Raw genomic sequence first — 20,654 nt, 5'->3', positions numbered from 1 at the left:
TTAATGGATGTTTGGGTAATCCCAAAAGTATTTTTTTAGAAGCATTTTTCTATAAATTGAGATAAATTCCTTCACATATTTATTTCGTACACTGTAAAAATACATTTAAAATTATGATTTTGTTTCTTGCTAAACACCTCGAGGGAGAGAGATATAATATGGAGCGAGAGGGAGAGGAGCCACAGGGTAAAAACCGAGGAGGAGGGAGAATTAATTGCAAGGGGCAGGGAGTAATTTCAAAAAAAAATAGCGGGACCCACAATTATGTTCTCTGATTTTTTTTTACCAATTACATGTCAGATAAAAATGCCCCTGCTTGGAATACATTTATTAGACAGTTTGAATGAGGTGGCACTATGGGAGTACCTAAGAATTCCTCCCACTTTGAAACCTTGCACATGGAATGTATTCATTGCCTAGGTAGAGAGAGATGCTTTCAAATTCGGACTAATTTTGGAATGAGATATTCCCTCCGTTTCTTATTACAAGAAACAAATAATCAAATTATATTAATAAAAAAAGGTTAAAATTAGTTGAGGACAATTAATGTGTAGAAAGTATAATGTTTTTTTCCAACAATGCCCCCGTTAATAAGGAGAGAGAGTATGAGAGAGAACAATTAAATTATTAAAAGAAAGAGAAGTGGGAGGGAGAGAGAGTATAAGTTGGAAACAAAATAAATAGGGATAAAATAGAAAATCAATACAAAAAAATAAAAACAATTTTTAAGTGTCTCTTATATATGGGAACATGCTATAAGCATCAAATGTCTCTTATAATAAGGAACGGAGGGAGTAGCAATTAAGATGGACCCAAAAGGGATGAATTATGAGGCCGAGTGGCTGCAAGTATGTTTCATGAGACCGCCAAATGGAATTTGTTCATTCATCAGTTGGGACCATTCACTCTCATCTCTTGCCGCTGGCCCTATATCTGTCTTTCTCTCTATTTCATATATATATATATATATATATATTATTTCCTCCATCCTTATATATATAAAAGTAAAAACTAATTAAATTAAGGGATTTGCATTAAGGTCCACCCAAGAGAATGAAATACAAAAAATTCTGCCACAACTGTTGTTAATCGTTGCATTTTAAGTTGTTAATGACCGCTCTTTCAGTTGTCAACACATACTTAAAAAAAAGATAATTTAATAATTGAATAAGTGAAATATCTTGCAATGAAATTCTTTGAGATTTTAGATTAATTTAATGATTTTAAAAAAATTGTATTTAATTCTCTTATGTAGGACCCTAATGCAATTTTTTATTATATTAAAATGAGTTAGGCACAATAAATAAGTAAGAAATGTAATTTTTTTTCCATGTATATTGTTATTTATAAGGATAATGAGTGAGAAAAGAGACGGATATAAAAATAAAAAAGAACAATAAATTTAATGGGGTAAATATAAGGATTACAAGATATTTTTTCTCTTTACCCTATAAATAGGATTAAAGAAGGAGATATTCATATAAATAGCTTTAACACTGAATTATTTCAATAATCATATTTCATTTCGTACAAATAAATTTTCATGTTATCAAATTCTCATCAGCATTATCAAGATAAACTCGTATAGCTTGTCAAAAGACTCGTATAATTTTCTTTTGTCAATTAACTTTACTATGATTTAATTAATAAGTAGTTAAATATGAAACGTAATTACAGACCTGAATTTTAAGAAAAATAAAAAAGATTGTGCTCCTTACAAATTAAAATCAAACTATAAAGGAGACTAGTAGCTAGATTTAATATTTCTTTTTTGGACTGAGACTTGTAGCTGGAATTGTTAGGTGCTGCATGGGGACCTCTCTTCATGTCTGTTTCATATTTTTACCCTTTTCATTCAAAGGAGCCGGGGAGGCATATCTGTCTTTTGGGAGAATGACAATCAAACGCCCGTGCATCAATCAATTAATATATCAATATATTAGATAAAATCCATGCTAGAAGGCACATAAACACGCGCGCGCGCACGCTTATATATGTACATACTCCCTCATTTCCGCAGTAGATAGAAATTAATTTCTATAATGTATTAATTATTATTTTTTAAAATACTCATTCTTTTAATTTTTTTTTTACATTTAAAGATACTTTTAATTTTTTTACATTTAAAACTACTCTTATTAATTAAAAAGAATAGTTTGAAAAAAAATAAAAGTAGTAGGAGCAAATGAGATTAAGGTCTTCTGTTTAGAATGAAAATAATCGCATTAATCAACTTTTAACCACGCCAATATTTTTTTTACTACTCACCATATTTTTTTTTTAAGGCATGTGTACGCTATCTAATTATAGTAATAAATAATATAACTTATTTTTCTTTTAACCACGCCAAATACCCCCAAAAAAAGTTTAAAAAAAACTATTTAATGAAACTTATATCGTTAAAATATCTTAATTTTTTAGAACACTTCTTAAGGATCTGATAATTTTTTTAAAAAAAAAGGAGAGAAGGAGAGAGCGAAAAGACAAAAATAATCTCTTCCAATATTATTCAGTACTGCTACTATTTATGCTTTCGAATTTTTCAATTGATTTCAATTATAAATCAGTTGCTTTGAATGTTAGGTGAATACTTGCTGAGCTTTCAAGAATTATCACTTACTCCATCTCCAGTTATTATGTGTGTGTAGGGATGTTTAAGACTGACCCATCATGATCGACTTGTTCCAGTCCGGTTTTATTGGGACGGGACGGACCGGTCTAGAAATTTTCCAGAACAGAAAACCGGGACGGGACAAAAAGGGATCAAAATGTGACAGGACACGGGACGGGGTCGTCCCGTCCTGGTACCTTTTTTTTTTATCTTATTTATATAATATCATTTTTTTCATATTTTTTTAAAATTTGAGACTATTGTATGGAACTATAAATATATTTATTTAGAGCTTTTATATTTATTGATGATTTGAGATTATTGATGACTAGAATTTTTAGCAAGTTTTTATTGTGTTAAAAGCTTTTGTTTAGAGTTTTTAATGACTATTATATGTAATATTTTGGGCTTTTGTTTAAGAGTATCCAAACAAATAAATAAAAAAATAAAAAGATGTTTTTATAAGGCCTAAGTCCAAAAAACTATAATTAAAAAATTAGATTTTATTAAAAAATAAAAAAAAATGAGGACATATCGGTCCCGTCCCGTCCCGATCGAGACGGGTTGGGACACGAGATAGAAAATCTGTCCCATTACTGTTTATCGGGATGGAATCTGGACGGACCTGTTCCGGTCCCAATCTGTCCCGTGAACAGCCCCATGTATGTGTAAAATATTATATTATCTTATACACATACATACATATAAAAGGTACGCCGTTGATTTTGTATGCCCAATAATTGGAATAAACTGCCTTAAAACATGTTACTTTGGCAGGGATCGATCTTTTATTTTAGATTATTATCAAGTCCTTACGTCATTAGAAGAAATTTAAAAACATTTATGCACACCTCTATCACTTCAAGTTCGAACTAAACTAAAAATGGGTTAAATTTTAAGTTGGGACCACAATTAATCTATATTACTATATAACCTTCTAAACTTTTTTCTTTAAATTTCACTCAATTATATTGAATATTAGATAAAAATATCAGAAAAAGGTATATCATCTTTACCTTTGCAAATCAATATATGAATGCAGCTTTGTTTACAGGTTATGAGCATTGAGTAGTGTATCTTATTTGTTAGACTTCTTATAACCACAACAAAAAAAAAAAGCATATCAATAAAATTCCAACAGTATATGCATGTCCTAGTTTATTAGGATTTTTTTTAAAGAAAAAAACGTGTTTACACGTGAGGACACAATTTGTGGAAATGTCAGTGTCAAGTTATTGTTGGCAACACCTATAAAAATTAATAAAAATATGGTTCGAGTCGTGTCTAAGAACACTGTCCTTAAGAGTTTTCTCAATCTTGAGCAATATGAGACTTCTTTTGACACACTCACACACTAAAACTCTAATAATTATGAACTTGACCAGACATCTTTTTGCATTGTGTTTGTGTTGTCCCTAAAATTTCCATCATTTAATAGAGATTATCTCCATAAAATACAACGGCAGTCAAAGTTCTCAAATTTGAAAAATGCTGACCAAGTATCAAAGAGTGTTTCAAATAGTTTATCACCAAACTTTCATTATTTACAATGCTTTCAATGTGATTCTTAAACTAAACTTCTAAATTTCAAGACTCAAATGATATATGCGTACCTAAATTTGAAAATAACTGGAAGCTAGAATACGTCAATTGTTAAGTTTATATTACTCATAATTGACCATCATATTTCTATGACTAAGTTTTTAATTTCTTTAAAAGGGTAACAGTGTTCCTGATTAAATATCATTTGAATTCATGGCATGAGTAAAGAATATCGCTTTTTAAGGTAGGTTGGCAAACCTGAGAATCACTAAAAAAAAGTGTTTTTATAAAATTCAAGATAAAACTACTTTCACATACTTAATTATTCGTGTACTGTAAAATTACTTTTAAAAAGTTGATATAAACATACAAGACCTTTGTATCTCATTTTCCCTTCTTTATTTCCTTATCATTATCGGTTCATACGATTGTCTCAAGGCAGTTGGGAGAATAATGCATAGAGCAATATAATGTCGAGTGGCAGATCCTAAGGTTACACCATCCGCATGGTTGATGATGTTGTGGCAAACTTGTAAGTTCTTCATTTGGGCAAAAAAAATAACATAAGACGAAGTTGGATTAAGAAAGTTGTATCAATGGTTATCTCATACATAGAAGAGTTGATGACAAGAAAAAGGAAATGTGAACAACATATTCCATTGGATATTCGATCCACAACGTAACGTCTGGGCTGCAATTTGCAAGTGATCATCGCATGTGGGTCACAAGCAAACGTTTGGATTATTATTTGTCCAGACGTCTTAATTACATCTCAGGGTGCTTGAGAACATCCAAAAATACTTTTTTTTTTTTTTACAAATCGAGATAAATTTCTCTAAATATTTATTTCGTATATTGTAAAATCACATTTAAAATCATAATTTAGTTTTCACCCAAACATTCTCTTAATCTAATGTTAATGGGCGATGTGAAGCATAATTAATAGTATATAGGAAGTTGTTTAATTAGGTTTACATGATTGGCTACCTATAGAATCTCAACAGATATGATCACAAGTTTGATCAATCAATAATATAATTAATGAGTAAATTATAATTTACTTATTCATATGATTTGTCTCAATTTGCTGTTCTGAGATAATTAATAATGTCTTTGATATTCTATCATTTTTAATTATTATCCAAAATTTAACATAAATAAACATCCTTGCTACTTAAAAACTTTAATTAGATAACCCAACTTAGTAAGGGTGTTTTGTGTTCAGAAAGATGACAAATGTTTTTTTTTTTTTTTGCCAAGGAAAGAAGATAAATGTATTACATATAACAACAAATTCATATTAGCATAATTAACAATAATTATCTGCCTAACTTCAGAGTTTATCCATTTTTTTAATTAAGTTTTTGAAGTCGAAAAAATAACTTGTATGGCGTTCAATATTTAAACGCGCGCGCACACACACATATTCCTTCCATTTTTATGCACTTTCTTCGATACCTTTAATTTATTTTTTTTTAATGGACTTCCAACTAATAAGTAAAATAGCTAGTTATGGAAAGAAAAGATGAAATGAAATAATGTAATATTTGTTTGGTAGAAAAAAATAATGTTACACACGCACACAAATCTTAAACTACAAGTAGAAAGAAATGGATGGAGTACCATTTAGTTTATAAAATTGATAAAGTCAATATTTAATAACGTTAAATAATCAACTAGACTTTCGTGCACAAAGATTTGTTTTGAGCTGGATAAGAAACATCATTAATTAATGGGCAACCCCAAGTTAAGCATATTCTTCTTTTGATTTTTAATTTTTATAAAATTGCACTAAAAAATACTTTAAGATAGTGGGTGTACCAGAAAAACACTTCACAATGCTGGATGCACCTGGAATAATCTAGATACACCTTAATCCTAAATTTACGATTAAGGCATACTTTTAATCATTTAATTTTATATATGGTTTTAATTTGATTCCTTAACTTTAAAAATTATAATTTTAGTTTTTTAATGCTAAAACTGCCCATTAATGAAAAATGATAATATTGATGTCTTGAATGTTATAAAAAATTATCATTTCAAACTAATAATATTAAAATTTAAGAACTACATCAAACTGAAATCTTGTATCAAGTTGAAGCACCCAATATATACTTTTCCCTAAATTAACTAGTGTAACACATGTGTATATTGATTAATTCGATTCACGATAAAATTTTAAAACGCGTAAATATCAAGTTAATGATAGAGACAAATAAATGAGCCGATCGATAGCGTGTTTAGATAATAAATACTCTTCCTCTTAATATTAATATTGTCTCAAATTACGTTACTTAATTGGATAAATAATGATATATGAAAGTCTCTTTGTTACGCGTATTTACAGTACTATCATTCCTAAATATTACCACGATTCGTAAAACCAATTTAACACGTCTGATTTCATATGCAATTTAGGGGGTGTTTGACAAGAAGGAAAAGTGCTCTTAAAAAGTACCCCCTCCGTTTCTTATTATAAGAGACAAATAACCGAATTACGTTGACAAAAAAAATAGTTAAAATTAGTTAAGAACAATCAATGTGTAAAAAATATAATTTTTTTCCAAAAATGCCCTCATTAATAAGGGGAGAGAGCATGAGAGAAAACAATTAAATTATTAAAAGAAAAAGAAGTGGGAGGGAGAGAGAGTGTGAGTTGGAGACAATAAATATGGATAAAATAGGAAATTAACATAAAAAAGTAGAGACAACTTTTAAGTGTCTTTTATATATAGGAACATGCTATAAGCATTAAATGTCTCTTATAATAAGGAATGGAGGGAGTACTTTTTTGCAAAACGAGATAGACTCCTCCACATATTTGTTTTGTATACCGTAAAAGCATTTTTAAAATTACGATTTGGCTTCCATTTAAACACTCTCTTAGAGATAGATTAGAGTAATCAATATCTGGGAATACACATTTATCATTCTCATGCGTGATTTTCAATTAGTAATATTTGAAATGGTATGTTATGATAACTTTTTTTAAAAAAAAACAAAAGAATCTTCAATTGTGCTGAAGAATAACAATAAAAAAAAAAAATCAACCGTGGGAAAATAAATCAGATTTTTAGGTTTTGGGTCTAAGCAGTATTATCAGCATGGGCTATTATTGGGCCGAGATGGTTAACCCATTAGAGATTGGCCCTTGGGGCCGTGAACTGGGCTTAGTCTTTTTAGCCAGAGTTAAGTGGGCTTATTCAAATGTCCAAAAAGTGAAATAAATGGGCCTATAACGCAAAAATATCAGCGCATTTGTTACTCTCAAACTTGAATATATTTACATGTAACATACTAACGGAGTTAGGTTTAGCAGAAAAGACTAGTTTTTTATAGTATGGTGAATTAAGGTTTAACTCTTTATTTGGAGAGGTGCTCACATTTAGTGTACGACAGTGCCTCGAACAGGATTCTCTAATAGGAGGATACCTATGTTTTAGCCCAAAAAAAAATTATTTACATAAAACTTAGAGCTGGTAATATGGGTTGAACTTATGAGTCCAACCTGTCAACTTGCCAAAAATAACAGGTTAGGATTGATCAAAAGCCAACCTGTAGTAAACAAGCCTTTTTAATCCACACCGCCAAGCCCGCAACTCGTCGCGAGTTAGCCTACCAACCCGCAAGCTAACCTACGTTTATTTATTATTTATTATTTAAAACTTTTAATTATTATAATTATATTATTATATATTATATCCTATCTAAAAATTTTAAAAAATACTTATATAATTTATTTGGTGCTTTCAATTAGATATTTCAAGGAAAAACAAAAAATTTATTATTATTTTTGGACATTATATAAAAAAATATTAAAAAGTAAAAGAAAATTTCCCCAAAAAAAAGTGATGGGCCAATCCTCCAACCCGCCTTGTTGGGTTAAGGTTCCACCGAGCCTTTTCAGTCCAAGCCGTCACGGGCTCAACTAGCCACGGTTGCGGGTTGGGTCATATTACCAACATTATATAACATAAAATCTCTAACATAAAAACAGAATTGGGTTTAGGAGATGAGGTTAGTCCCTCATAACATGGTGAACCAAAATTCAAATCCCTGTTAAGAGATATGCTCACATGTAGTGCCTGACAGTACCTTGAATAAGATTGTCTTTAATAGAAAGATACTTTTTTTAAAAAAAATTACATGTAACATAAAATCTCTAACAATTCACACTTGGTTATGAGTTTTTGACAAAAGAGAATTATAACTTTGGTGAAACTCTTTTTTTTTTTAATTAAAATTCCGTAGTACATGGGACTCACCTATTAGAATATAAAACCCCGAAACATTTATTATAGCTGACCTCCAATAATGTATTTCGGTAAGCCTATGCAATGCAATTCTTGAATTTCTGCAATTTTACACATTAGTAATATAGCAAAACGTTGAAAAATGCTAAAAACAAAATGTGTCCCATTATTTATTGATAAATGCTTGAAAAATAAGCATCCTCATCCAGCATGCATGCTATCACTTTCAAACACAAAAAATAACAAGAAAGCTTAGCTTTGAACCTAAGCAATGAAAATCACCCCTGAAAATTATGTGCATCTCTCTCCTCATTTCTTTTCTACTCTTGTATCTCTTTCTCATTCTTCTTCTTCGTTCTTACTAGTGCACATTTTTTTTTAACCGAGGTAAAAAGAACTAAACGTGAAAATTATTCTCAAAGCAAGCAAACTTGAACGTTAATTTGTTGTGTTGGGAACAGCTAATACATTTCAATAGGCCCATCTCTATCAGTACCCCCATGTATCTTCCACTCTGTGGTCATCTTTGCGTGGGGAGATTTAAAGTGCAAGTTTTGAAGTCAATGGGATTTGAACACTTGTCAACCAAAACGCCAGAAAAAAAAAATCTGAATAAAATGTTCTTTTGTGCAATATTAAGGTTAACCGGGAAAAAAGGGAAAGACAAGTTGGAAGTTGGAAGGAGCAGCCTATTTATAACACAAATAATGAAACCGAAGGTTGCTGTGACAGCACTATTTTCATGGTTCATGTTCTGTGTCTCATGAGCATACAAATTTGTTTCTTTCAGGACATCATCCTTCAGACACGTAATTCATTCAACTGTACTATTGGACACAGACTAAGACTTGTTAACAGCTTCACATTTAATTTATTGTCCAAAAAAATCAAAGTAAGAGAAAAAAAGTGAATGTGGTATCGGTGGTACTCCTATTTTTTTATGTCACATATTTATTTATTTTTTAAGACCAAAATATTCACTTTATTTTTTAATTTTCTGTAAAGTTTCAGTTTGGTTTCTTAATTTTAAAAAGTATATTTTTGATCTTTTAACCATAAAATTATTAGTCTTAAATGATGTTTTTTTTATAACAATCATAGTTATTTTGAAAATTAAATTTAATATTTTAGTATTTAGTAATATTTTATCAATATTTAAGAGCTTAGTATCATAATTTTTTGTGAGACTAAAAATTTACTTTTTAAATTTAAAGGACTAAAATAAAACTTGTGTAAAGTTAAAATATTAAAAGTATACTTTAGCCCTTTTCAATTAAAATAATATTTATAGTTATTGCACATGTTAAAAGTTTCACTAAAGAGTAGTTTCAATATATATATATAATTAATAAAAATATTTTAAAATAAATAATACCAATTTACTACCTCCGGTCTTAATTATAAGACCCAGTTGACTAATTTGAGGAGATTAAGGACATAAGTTAAGTTAGTTATTTGTAATAAATAGGTGTTGTCTTTCTTAAAATATCCTTACTAATCAACTATATTCGTTAGAACTACAATTATTAGAAGTATTATCTTGAAAAAAAATACATAAATATAAGAGATAAAGTGAATTAGGGTCTTATATTTAGAATCAAAATAAAAGTCAAATAGGATCTTATATTAAGTACAGGAGGTAGTATTATAAACAATCAATTTAGCTAACATCTGTAAGTTAATTATGCATGTTATTTTCGGAGGTAGGATTATAGTTTGATTGGGTCAAAGGAAGAAATAGGGTGAGAAAAGAGGGAAATAAAGGGATGGTCCAAAGGACAGCCCTATGACCCGACAAAACCTGACTATTCAAAAAGCTCAAAAGACAAAAACTGCACCCCCTATCATGTCTCCACATTTTCCTCTCTCACCCAAATTCCCTTCATTCTCAACCAAAAAAAAAAAAAAAAAATCACATCACCTCCAATTTTAAATCAAAATAATTCATAGTATAATTTAAGATGGTCATTTTAATTTAAAATACCGAAATTTCGTCTTCAATTGATTATAATATTGTATGCAAAGTAGCGTAGGGAAAAGGCAAAAAAGGGGAATGGAAGAACAGAAAGAATGCCCTAATATTCACGCCATGTTGACGGACTCGCATTCAAACAAAGAGATTCCTTCTTCTTCCTTCCTTCCTTCCTTCCTTTCTTTATCTCTTCAGTAGCTTTCTAGTTCATGGGGACCATCATTTCTTCACTTCCTCAACATTCTTTGCTTTTCTTTCTCTCCCAAATCTTAATCCTCCATTTCTTCACACTTATCTTATACTTTTAATAACAATACTTTCGATATATAATATTTATATTTCATGCATCAAAGTTCAGAGAAGATAAGGAAAAAGGAGGAGGGGGATAGGCTCTGCAGGAAAACACCTAAAAAGTAACGCTTACTCCCCTGTTTCTCTCTCCCCCTCTCTCTTTGACCACTCCTTCTTCTTCATCTCATGCTTTTCTCTCAACTGCTCTTGCATCTAATTAGCTTTATGATGCTACGTATCTCTCATTAATTGAATTTGGAATTGTCATTTCCACTTTAGCACTACCTCTGCATGTGTCCTTTTCTCGTACGTTTATAACCAAACTCATGTTAATGTTATCTTGAGCTTTATCTTCTCACATGCTGAAATTATATTTATGACGTCGCTCATACCCTAAAATACATTTGGAAATAGTAATCCTGCATGAAAATGTTTAATCTCCCAAGTCTTAATTAAATTTGAGCTCAACATCCCACTTTAAATGTCATTATTTGGTCCTACTTTAAAGTAACACAAATGTTTTATAAAATTTAGAGCAGGGGCTATCCTATTTATAAATAATGAGATTTGATTCGTCAGACTTTGGAGAATAAACAAGGATCAACTTCATTGATCTTGTGCCTGTTCATGAGCAATTATTTTACTTAACAAAATATAAAACAAAGTTAGTGTGAATCACATTCAAGGCATACTGTTTATTATGAATTTATGATAAAAATAATGGGTTGCTTTTCAAAATTTTTTAATTATGTGTATAGATGCATATATTAAAATTTTATATGAACGTATGTTCGCAGAAAGTACAAGCAGAGGCTTGCTTGATCTTAGGGTCAACCTGACCTCTCTCTCTCTCTCTCTCTCTCTCTCTCTCTGTGATGAGTTTGAAGGCTTGAAATTTCCTTCAAGGTTTAACTATCATTCAAACATCGCTCTCTCTTTTTGCTCCTTGACTTTGATCTTACAATATCTCCTTTTCCATTTTAGTTTTTACTGTGAAGCGTCTTACCGAAACTCTCTCTCTCTCTCTCTCTCTATATATATATATATGCATGTATTTATATGTATATGCTTTGCTAACTTATACGACTGTCCCCTCTCACTTTTGTTCGCCGTCTGTCTCGTGCTCTGTTTTCCTCTCTTCCTCTCTCGCTCATAGGAGCGGAGCCGAAGACATTCGCAGTTTCTGATTCATCCCTCTAAGGGCTCAAATTTTCGCTCCATGTCAAAAAATAGCAAAAGGGTGTGTTTCAGTCCTGATGTCAACGAGAAATCAACCGTCTTTCTCAAGCACGATGGCGAGGGTGGCAGTTTGTCGCCGGTGAGCTTTTTGCTGCGACTAGGAGAGAAGATGATGGCGGGAGCTATGAAGGTTGTTTCTATAAGAAGAAGATCTTCAAGAAAGGTGTCTTCTTCCACCATGGTTAGGTCACGTTCCTTATCTGCAGGCTCTTCTGATTCTCATCGAGCTGAAGCTGTTGAAGATTGTATCGAGTTCTTGCATTCTTCTTCTTCTAGAGAGAGACCCAGTTGAGAATCTATTATATGTTATCCCAGAAACATGATATGGCGTGAAAAAAAAATAATATTGTGTTTCGATGTAATTTGAGGATTGTCTTGCTTTTGTTTTCTGAAGAATTAGCCCTGCGTTGGTCGTTCTGTAGAATTTGAAGAGACGCTCTTCTGATTTTTGATGAATTTGTTCATGAAATGAGTAAGAAACTAGTTAGATAGATTTGCAAATTGCAATCTCTTATTGATTAGAGTTCTCTGAGAGTCAATCTAATTCGCCACCATATTTTTGGTATGATTTCCATTTTTTCTTTTTTTTCCTTCTGCCATTTCATCTGTATTTGACGAGTGGCTAACTGTTAACAATGAATTAGAATTTGAACTGCAACAAAAGGAGGAGCTGGACAGAGGCTTGTACCACGTAATTTTTTAGTTTTGGAAGAAGGTCAGTTCAGAAGATGAAAGGGAAAAAAAAAAAAAAAGTTTCCTTAACGTCAACAAAATAAAAAGAGATACCTAGGATTTACGTTGATTTGCAGTATCATTTCAAAATTACTTGCTAATTCAACCATGTCCACTAGATTGCACAAAAGAGGTTCGAAATCAGTAATAATGTTTAGCATCCATGACTTACTGACTACGTATTATAATTTTAATCCATCAGAAAATTATAATTTTTTATCTATCTTAATCATTCAGTCATAGAAGGTAACCATTCTAGAATGATCATGCTCCAAAATCTTGATAAAACTGAATTTCCAGAGGATATATAATATTTGTGATTTTTTTAATAATACACTCACAAAAGAATCTGTTCACTTTTAAAATTTTTTTTTCAACAATGAAGTTTCAGTCTTCCACGACGTTGAACTGTGAGTTCACTTTTTTAAAAATCATATAGTGCCACTTAGTTTAATGCAATGCAATCTCTGAAAAAGTTGCAGAAGAAAATGCAACTAATGAAACCACTCAGCAATTTTAACAGGGAAGAATCAAGATTCTGAAAACTCAAGCATGATCCATCATTACAACACACAGTTCTAAAGCGAAAGCGTTCTCGAGTACCAAGGCCTCCTCTACGTATAATTGAACATGTCAGACTCGCAATCATATTCTGAAATATCAAGCACTATAAAGTAATATTTTTATGGTAATCATGTATTCTGTATTTAAAAGATTCTATGCAGGATATCTCACTTTTTTTGTTTTAGTAATTCTTTATTTTTTTTTAATTTTTGCTCAAATATACAGACTACTTTTATTATTGTTGAAAGAAGAGAAAATTACTTTGAAGTCCAACACAAGAATTTTAACTGTCAAGTCTCATGAAATGCGAAAACAGCTCTCAAGTCCTAAGGTTCTTTTTTTTAATATGTAAATATGTTTTAATACCCAATTATCAAAAATACCCTTCTCTACATAATTAATTCCAGCGTATAAGAATTTTGGGATTGGAGGGGAAAAAAAGAAAAACCCAGCGTGAGTAAATATGCAAATGGCAATCCACTGCTTTGCCACACAACCTTTTGACCAGAGGAACTGTAGTCCAATAGCTTATTGCTGAGGGATGAGGGAACCCAGGCTAACATCTTTCCATGCAAATACAAAGTCATGTCTTCATGTTTCTCCAAAGCCCTATTCTGGGTGCTCTGGTAACCGTGCCCCCCTCTTAAAGCAAAATAAAAGGTAAGAACTGATGCAACCCTACATTGTTTCTTTCACAGTAATCTCAAGTCTTTTTGTCTTGTTTCTGTCTACTGAACTCTGCACAACAGCCCATGTTAATTCTTTACCTTCATGCATTTAGTAAAAATTTTTACAGAAAAAGGATGTTACTTATACACAATATTCACAAATGGTCAATCGAACAATTTATCATGAGATTCCATGCTTTAGTGCAGGTTGCTATGAGATGAGACTTGCAATGCAGGGGTCCATTTTTCTAGTTATATTAAAAGATGTATCTCTCATATTTATCTTTATATTCATTCATTCATAAATATATCTAGTCCTAATTACACAAAAGCTTCAGTCTAACATTCTAAAAAAATTATTTGCCAAAAATTTTAATTTCTATACCAAAACCCGTGAACAGTTACAAGCTTGGACCAACATCTCTGAAGAATTTGCATTTGTATTCTAAAATGACGATCAAAATGATCACCACCAGGTAAGGCAACAATGATGCAAGTAGAAAATACAAAAAATTCAAAGATGAACTGAAATTTATTAGAGACAGAAACTAAGCTAGGATAAGCATGTCTTGTAATCAGACGTGAATTAGATTTACCTAAGGATCCCCCCCCCCCCAACAAAAAAAAAAAGGTGTTTCCAAGCTTCCACAAAAGTCCATTTATTTCCAATTCACTAATAATATCATAGCAGGAGGAAAAGAATAAAGATTCCAAACAGCATTATGATTAAGCAGTGCAAGGCATATTATCAAGAATCCAAGGAGAGATCTTCAAGTTGTCGGATTCCCTGAGTGGAGGCCTTTTTCAACTCAAGAGCTCTCTTGTAGGGAGGGGCAATAGGTGGCTGTACAGGATCCAAGCTCTGATATGTTCCCTCAGCAACTCTAGGTAGTGGATATGAGCGATCAGAATCATACCCACTCAGGTCTCCGCAAGCTAAAAATGGAATATAAACCTTATTTGGTCCTTCCAACCACCCACTGCTACAATCTGCACACAAGCATGCGTTTCCAGTCACACGAGATCAACTAAAGAGTAAAGACCCTGGTCTTTATAGAAAGAAGAAAACCTATTTTGGTCCCTGACACATCGATGAACTTTTATTTTGGTCCCCATGGATGAAATTCAAATTCTTACAAATCCCTTCCATTATGATTCCAAAATTTAACGCCAAATCTAATAGGCTGCTGACAGGATGTCATTTGCCATCCATTACTCACGCCAAATTTACCATCCAATAACAGCCAAGTCATCCGATTATTAAATTTGATGTTAAACATTAAATGCAAATGAAATAGAAAAGTGACAACTATATGTGAATGACCAAATTGAAAGTCCACCCTCTTTTCAAGGGCCAAACAAAATTTTCCTTTGTGAAAAATGGAAGGTAATAATTTCTCAGATTATGACGCTTGAGCATACTAGAGGAGGAATGAATTTTTAGAAGTAGAATTACTTTGTATAAAAGCCAAAAGATTAGCTAAAGGGATTGACTATACCTATATCATCAGCCCCTGAGGGACTTCCAACCTTCTCTAGCAGGCGATGCAAATCTTTGGGATTGAATCCTTCAGGAGGGGAATAGTTTTCGCAAACTGCAAATGCCTCTGGAGGGGAAAAAACTAAGAATTATCACAAATAGTAACCAACTATACCTTCCTAGCATCCAAACAAAAATAAGCATCGGTGGAGGCACGGAAGCAGAGGCTAAACTAAGAAAAGTAGTATAAAGATAGGGACGCTAATGAAGCAGATAATGTATAATAGGTTCTCCATTTAAATAATCAGAAGTTCGCATACAAAACTTTCATACATAGAAGGCATGACTCTCAGCTCCTAAGTGATTCCTTCTAGGGGGGAAAAGCAAAGAAACCCATGTCAAAAGTTAAAATAGTAAAAGAAGGTAACCCAGAATTTACCTATGCTAGAATTTCGACTGCTTTTTGGTTTTGCGAAAGTCACTACAGGGAAGAATAACTTCAGCTGCAAACCCACAAACAAATGAATATAACTAAAGAAACATAGGGCATGTAATCATAAATCTAGGTAGACATTAAAACTACTAAATCATTACTGCTATTAAAAACATAATCATGCAACGGAAGAAGATTCTAGGACAATTCAAAAAACAATTGCAATTGGCAGCAGCAATTAGAACTGCATGATAATGTCACAAGGACGGCTGCAATTTCAGATACTTGCATGAGTAGGTTCTTTTAACTGTACAAAAGAATTTCTATTACTCAGGGAATCAATTTTGAAAAATTCAATCCACCATCACTAGTGCACTTTTCTAATTCTCAAGAAAGTATCTCCAAGCTTTCCCATTTCTAACAAAGTACAACTATATTGATTACTTATCATCTAGTCAGCTCATCATTTTCCTTAAGAATTCTGGTCGAACTGATGTTGGAGAATTTTACTGAAATCTGCATGTATAAACATGGCGACCTAACTTTCAGAATCACAAATCTCATGGCACTGGATTGCCTATACTGTTTCCAGAGGTTCTTATTCTTCATTCTCCTTTCTCAGTGTCTATCATGACTCTCAGAGAATAACATCTATAGTCACCTTCACATGGATGTTGAAAAAGCTATCCAGATAGGTTAGACTGGAAGAAATAAATGCGAAACATGATTCAGTCAATGTCAAATTAAACCTGACAGTATAGGAGGCTTGTGTCTTTTCCTCTAAATATCTTTGCGATAAACTTGCCTCCCTCCTTGAGTACATGAGTAACAATTGTTAAACCCTGCAAGAGGTAATCTGCTAAGTAATAAACTTCAAAATCTAACAAGATTGCCAAGAATGATTACAAAACTGTTAGCAAGATGAGGAATAAATCATTTAGCGATTACACACCGCCCAAAAGGAAATGCTTCTTAGGAAGAAAAGTTGTTTGATTGAAAACAAAGAATAAAACATAATCACACACTTTACTTGCAAGAAAGTAAACAGGAATGAATAAAAATTGAGTCATCAGCATCCATCCACCATTCAAATATTATTTTTATTTCCAATTTGTGATGAGTTATCAAGGCAGCAAACGAAAACCCCCACCCAGGGGGGGGGGGTAAAAAAAGAACAATAAAAAATGTGATTATAAAATAAAGAGATTTCATGGAACCCAAACCAAAACAAGAAACTGAAACATACTCTGCTATAGATTCAACTAAATAAAACAGAAAGACAAGCTATTACAGCAGTTCTCGCAAAACATAAACACACAAAAGCACAGAAACAACAAACTACAAGGAAAAGAAATATCTCCTCAGGCTTTCAAAAGGCTTGGACTTTTTCCTCAACACTAGCCAAATTCTTTCTTGCTTCTCTTAAACCGCAAAACTCCATAAAAATCTCCAACCACAAACACACTCTTATCCATCTCACCACACTCATACCCCAGCTGACACTCACAGAACACAACTCTCCCTTCCCACTAGCCAATCCCTTGTACCCTTTTTTGTTTACATACTCTTCCCATAGGCCTTTAGCCTCCTCAGTCAAGAAGTTACGACTCCATCATTAACTGGCCCTCCAAGCTTCACGTTGTCCTCAAGGTGAAAATTAGCAATTGAAAATGATTGCTTCTCTTCAATATTAACGTTATTTCCTGCAATCCTTGCCGAAATACCAGCAGAACATCAGGCTCAACTGGTTCTCTAATAAGAGGAAGAACAAGAGCCTACCAATAACCCCAATCCAAGAATACCTGGAAACAAGAGTGGGATCTGCATTGGAGAATCCCTTTTCCAAATGGGCAAGGGCATAGAGCTAGGAGCCTCACTTGCAAATAGGTTTTCCATAAGCTTAAGATAACTCCTAGGTTCTTCATCAAGGGAAACAACTTCACCTTTGGACGTGGTCACCAAAGATGATGAGTCATGCATTGAAGGGCTTCCCAAACAAATACCAAGAAATTCCTGACCTCACTCTCAGTGAATTTATTGATTTCATAAATCTGTTGTTTCATGTTCAGAGGATCCATGTCATCATTAACCCAATCAGCGATTGATGCCAAAACTTGCCTGCTAGACCACTAGTTCCACCATGATATTTCAGCTTCTTTAATTAAATAATGGCTTTCAAATATAGACCCCAATTCCCCCCGGTTTGAATCGTTTGGGATGTCATAGATATATACACCATCCAAAAGGATGTGCTTCTCGAGAATAGAAGTTTGTTGATTGGAAACAAAGGAAAACATCATTCATACATTTCCAGCAAGAGAATATAGAGGATTGAATAAAAATTGAGTGGTCAGCATATATTCACCCTTTCAATAATATTTTGATTTCCAAATTGTGATGAACTATCAGGATAACAGACCAAAAGAGGGGGGAAACATTAAGAAAGCTGTTTACAACAACAGTTAAGTACTTACTGCTAGTATCAATTGAGACTGAACAAATTCATCCATGTCATGAAGACCTGTGACTGCACGAAAATATGGAACAAATCTTAGTTTCCCAGTCTAAACATAACTATACATATTACACATCAAAACATTATGAAGTCAAATTATGAATGCTTCTTACCATCGGGAGCACCATCACATACAACCAGGTCAGCCTTGCAACCATCAAAATGTCTAATGACCTGAAGAAAACAATACAAATGACACTTTCATATACTTGGGGACAAAAGCCAATTGAAGAAAATCAGATTGGTTGGCGATAAGCAGCATTGAAGGAGCAAGTTCTATACTTTTAAGCTCCAACCGATTCCTAGAGGGTGAAAATATAAGATAAAAGGATCATTTAAAAACCAGGTCAAATCCATATGACCCTGAGTGACCATACTAAGGAACTACAACAATGTACATAATTGCATTTTGTGCACAACTGCACTGACTTTCTTTCAATCCGATAGCTGTCTTTTGTTTCTTTACTGCATTTCTACCATCATGTTTTCTTATCTCCAAGAAGAAAAGAACAGCAGAAGGGAGGTGCGAGTATGTAGTTGATAGTCAAACAAACCAGGAGCAATGAGTATATGATTTTATGATATAAAAATATAAACATACAATAGCAGATAAATGATTTAAACATATGAATTCACAATCTATATATATCCCTCAATAATGGATTCTAACCCAAATAGTTCAGAAGCATAATATCTTCAGTATCATGCATTATCCACTCGCCCCCAAAAGAAAATCATTTATATCCAAAAGGAAAAAGGACAAGCAAAACATGAACTTCTTAATAAAATTCTATGATATAGATGCGTGATTATTAATATGTCTTCCTATTAAAAATAAAAGGATACATCAAAATTTCGAGATAATACTGCTGTACATACCACTTCAGCTGTACGGGCATTAGTTATATCACCCTGCACCTGAATAACACCTTCAATAGGAGCCATTGGCTGTAGATCAATAGCAACTATGAGAGGAAGATCATCATCCCTGAATATCATGGTGTGGCAAGAAATTTATGTTCTTGACAGAATGACATCAATGACAATAAAAAAGTAGCAATGGATATTTTTGAAGATAAATTTCATGATAACAATGTTAGTCCACAAGTTTAAAACTTTTGAAGTGGTCAATGACTTTTTAATGATCACTTACAAAACATCAGATTTGCATAATAACTAAATGTTCATGAAATTTAAATCCAATGGCTGCTAATACTGTCAAAACCAACTAGTTTGTGACTGTACCTTAAACAATTTAAGTTTTTAGGCAAAGGAACAAAACTGTATATAGCTTATGAAAAATATATATAGATACACAACGTACCAGTATTCAATAGTCAAACGCAAAGATTAATTATATGATAGTGATACATATAGAGTAATTTTATGTGTCGCTTATCCTCAAACTCATTTCTGTTTTTGTAATGTTCAATGCATAAATGCTTAATAAGGATACCACAGTTGATAATCATTTTGCACGGTCAATAATGTTGACACTTTCATGCAAAAGCTCATCAGTGGGAAGGTGAAATGCTTTTAGGCCGTGATTTATACCATGGTTCATAATTCATATTTGTAAACTGGTACACTGAAACGTTAAAATCAAGGAAATCCTAAAGAAAGCAAAGAACTTTCCGAGAAAGTGAACTTACTTTGTATCAGGTGCAAGTTTTGCTGGGAGATAGAGTTTACGGCTCAAAACCTGAATAAAGGAACTAGGAATTATCCAGTGACTAAGATGAAATCCGCATGAGATCCGAAAATGCACATGCATGACTCAAGACTTTTACATCAATGTTCTACCACCAATGACTTATCTTCACCTCCAACGTGGATTGTGCTTCCCATTCATAATAATGTCAAACATTATTCAGCAAATCTTTCGTTTTTAGATCAGTCAATGCTTTTCCCCTTAACCTAGCATATTGATCTAGTAAATCTGGCTCTTTTGGTTGTATCTTTCATTCACCCTCGATCAACAGTGTTCTTTTAGCATACAGGAAAAGAAAGGAAATTACGATCATTGATTGTTTATTGTTCCCCATCTCTCTGATGCTCAATATTATCAGATTTCTAATCAATAGTACCTGACTCCAACTACCAGGGGCAGCGCATAGATCTACCACCCGTTTCACCCCTGCAAAAGAAATTGTAACTGTAAGCCAAGAAAGGGAACTTGTGCCCATAAATACAGCTATACAGATACACATGCACACAAGTGTGTGTATGTTGTGCTGTTAAGTTGTGAACTACAAAACTCACTAAACCTTCCAGTTATTTGCCAGTGCTTGATATCTATTCCTATCTAACACTAATCACATTCTCAGCCTCAAATCCAAAACAGAGGGAAA

At 32.6% G+C, this 20,654-nt stretch overlaps 2 protein-coding genes across 2 annotated transcripts; one reads left to right on the top strand and one right to left on the bottom strand.

Moving 5' to 3' along the window:
* Positions 1-11,891: 11,891 nt before the first annotated feature.
* On the top strand, positions 11,892-12,203 carry LOC114730856 (uncharacterized). The gene has a single exon (XM_028917962.1). It carries the CDS (start codon positions 11,892-11,894, stop codon positions 12,201-12,203), a length of 312 nt encoding a protein of 103 aa, XP_028773795.1.
* A 2,149-nt stretch (positions 12,204-14,352) lies between these two features.
* Positions 14,353-20,430, bottom strand: LOC114730861 (putative tRNA (cytidine(32)/guanosine(34)-2'-O)-methyltransferase). Its single transcript, XM_028917964.1, has 9 exons — positions 20,391-20,430; positions 19,956-20,005; positions 19,183-19,291; positions 18,417-18,477; positions 18,263-18,309; positions 16,538-16,630; positions 15,795-15,858; positions 15,375-15,482; positions 14,353-14,865 (listed from the first exon to the last, which is right to left on the bottom strand). Exons 3-9 carry the CDS (start codon positions 19,246-19,248, stop codon positions 14,624-14,626), a joined length of 681 nt encoding a protein of 226 aa, XP_028773797.1. The 5' UTR covers positions 19,249-19,291; positions 19,956-20,005; positions 20,391-20,430; the 3' UTR covers positions 14,353-14,623.
* Positions 20,431-20,654: the final 224 nt, after the last annotated feature.

Source organism: Neltuma alba, unplaced genomic scaffold, assembly GCF_004799145.2.
Source record: "Neltuma alba isolate B1F8T4 unplaced genomic scaffold, ASM479914v2 tig00012769_pilon, whole genome shotgun sequence".
NCBI lineage: Eukaryota > Viridiplantae > Streptophyta > Magnoliopsida > Fabales > Fabaceae > Neltuma > Neltuma alba.
The sequence above is the reverse complement of the archived record's forward strand: the minus strand, read 5'-3'. Positions and strand labels throughout refer to the sequence as shown.